Below are 2,696 nucleotides of genomic sequence, written 5' to 3'. Positions count from 1 at the left end.
GAAAAACGATGTCAAGAACAAAGTATAATACAAGGGAAGAATAAAGGACAAGGAAGAAGAGAACACAAATATTGGTTATAACTTCTATTCTTTTACTTTTTCTTAAAACAAGATTACAAGTTTACAAGAATAACAAATAACCTCTCTCACCCTAAATTAGGATTTGCAGCTTACAATGATGAGAGACTAGTATGCTATTTATAATAAAATCTAACATACTAACTAATGGGCTTTTGCCACAAGACCCATTACACAAGCCAACTTAATAAACAAGCTAACTTAACAAATTAGGGTTTAAACACTAAAACCTAATTTAACATGCTAACAACCCTAGCATCTTCGACACAAGCATGTGAACAACCTTCGACTTCATGCTTAATCCTGTCGAACCAAGAAGCTACCCTTCGACCATACTAGAGTTCGATCCAATATCTCACATTCTCCAAATAAAAACTAATAGTGCTAAAAATATGCTCTCAAAACTAAATATATCACCACAGTTTTTTTTTTGTTGACACTAGATATTACAACTAAAATAGTCCAAGCAAAGCTCTTAAAATTAAGAAATTACAACAAAAATAATACTATCATTGTCCTTGAAAATTAGGAGATGACAAACAAAAGTGTGTTCACTACAATTTAGTAATGTTTTCAAGAAGTGGGTGAAGATGGAGTTTGATCCGGACGTGGAGGTAGATGACCTGCAGAAAAAGTTTTCATAAATCGGAATAATTGTTCTCTAAGCAAACGTGAGTCTTCCTGTGATGCACGAATCGAATCCTCATGAGTCTTAAGTTTATCTTTAAGAGTTTTGTTTTCAACAGACACATCAGAAATAACAGTCGTCATTTGTTCATACTCAGATGAAGAGATACCGTCATATGTGAAAGATTTAGACGGCTTGTACTTTGCTGCTTCCGGTCCCAAACCATATATACGACCCTTCTTATCTACACCTCCAACAACATCTAAGAAGATGAGGTTGTCAGATTGATGACTAGAAACATCATCTCCGGGTGCCTCTTGTGAATCTCTCTCAATAATCCTTTTTTCATACTCATTCTGAAATAACAATTTAGTAAAGAATAAGAATATAATCAGCCAAAACACAAAATTACATAATATTAATAGATCATAAGAACTTGCACATTCTTGATTTTGCACTAGTTCATAAGAACCATGCGTAGCACATGCATTAACGCATCCATATATAGTACAAGCATTTTAGTAGATAAAAGCATTAAAATAACATCAATACATGCATAAGTTGACGCATTAGCACATCATTAATACAACTACATCTAGTCCAATAAATTTAGTAGATAAAAGCATTAATGCACCATTATAACATCATTATTACAAACACTACTTCCTGCATTGATACAACATAGTATAACCACATCTAGTACAAACATTTTAGTATATAAGATATTAATATATGAACATTAATTCATACATGTGTACAACATAGAACAATCACATCTAGTATGGGCATTTTAGATAAAAGAATTAGTATATCATTCATACAAACATTAAATTAACATGTTCAACGAGTTCATGAAATTGAAACTTACAGCAACCATCTCTGATTTTAAAGAAACCCACTTTTCTGGGTTACCTTTAACTCTGTGTGTCTTTTGAAATAACTCCCAACAAGTTGGACTCGTATCTGAGGATTTTTTCTAAAAAGAAAATAATATATATCAATGTTAATTAAAATTAAAATATTTATCATGAAGACTAATGCAACTGATAGAATAATAAAATGTAACTAATTGATTCAATTGCCAAAAAAAGAGTAAGGATTGGTAGAGAGTGGCAGCAGAAAAGATCAATAATATATAGCTTTCGTATAGACTTACTAAATCTCACCTCTCATCCCTAATTACACTTAATACAAACCCTATATTTTTCATTCTTTTTAAAATACCCAATTTTCATAATCTTTTGTCCATGTTTCTTAACAACATTCCTAAGCAGATCTATAGAAGAAAGAGTCTGGATTAATTCAAATCCAACTTACCCCAAAAATCAGGTCCACGTGATGTTTAATTCTTTAGTTTCATGTGTTGTCTTATTCAAGTTTGGTCAATATTTATTTCTTGTTGTTTTTGTCCTACGGTATTGTCTACTTTCATATTCAGCATGGGCATGCAATTTTGTAAAAGTTATTCTATTAGCTACTATCTATAATATTGTTATAACAAAAGTAATTAAATTTCTTACTAATCTCTTATAGTGCTCAGTTGTCGGAATTGATCCTCCAGTGTGTAGTGGGCCATCCAAAGATCTTCTATTGTGAGTGTTAATTTCTAACTTTCTTTTCCACTTATCATCATTCCATTTTTCTTCTAATATCTTTCTCATCTCAATAGGAATCCAATCACCTGAATCAATCTTCTTTCCCACTCTATACATTGCGTTTGAGTATGCATCTGAAGCTTTATGATCAAATATCTTCTTAATTTCTTCCTCATGTTCAGGTAGCCACTTGTACTTTCTCTACAATATAGACAATATAAGTTAATAAAAAAAATTATTTGAATACTATAATCCAGATGATTCTATATTCAATAACTAATTAAGTCCTTACAAATCATCCCTTGGAGTAATTCTACAAATTAAAACTCAAATAAGTTAAAGTAACTATGATACACGTTAGAGTTAATACAAATTTATTAGTAACTATAGTAATT

The 2,696-nt window shown here is 30.9% G+C and overlaps 1 protein-coding gene across 1 annotated transcript; it reads right to left on the bottom strand.

Moving 5' to 3' along the window:
* Positions 1 to 651: 651 nt before the first annotated feature.
* LOC131650606 (uncharacterized) lies at positions 652 to 2,418 on the bottom strand. The gene is made up of 3 exons (XM_058920311.1): positions 2,227 to 2,418; positions 1,575 to 1,682; positions 652 to 1,062 (listed from the first exon to the last, which is right to left on the bottom strand). The coding sequence occupies exons 1-3, from the start codon at positions 2,416 to 2,418 to the stop codon at positions 652 to 654; spliced, it is 711 nt and encodes a 236-aa protein (XP_058776294.1).
* Between the last annotated feature and the right edge of the window lie 278 nt (positions 2,419 to 2,696).

The sequence above is a fragment of the Vicia villosa genome, linkage group LG1, assembly GCF_029867415.1.
Source record: "Vicia villosa cultivar HV-30 ecotype Madison, WI linkage group LG1, Vvil1.0, whole genome shotgun sequence".
In the NCBI taxonomy this organism is placed as follows: Eukaryota; Viridiplantae; Streptophyta; class Magnoliopsida; order Fabales; family Fabaceae; genus Vicia; species Vicia villosa.
Note: the sequence above shows the minus strand (reverse complement) of the source record. Positions and strands in the feature narration are given on the sequence as shown.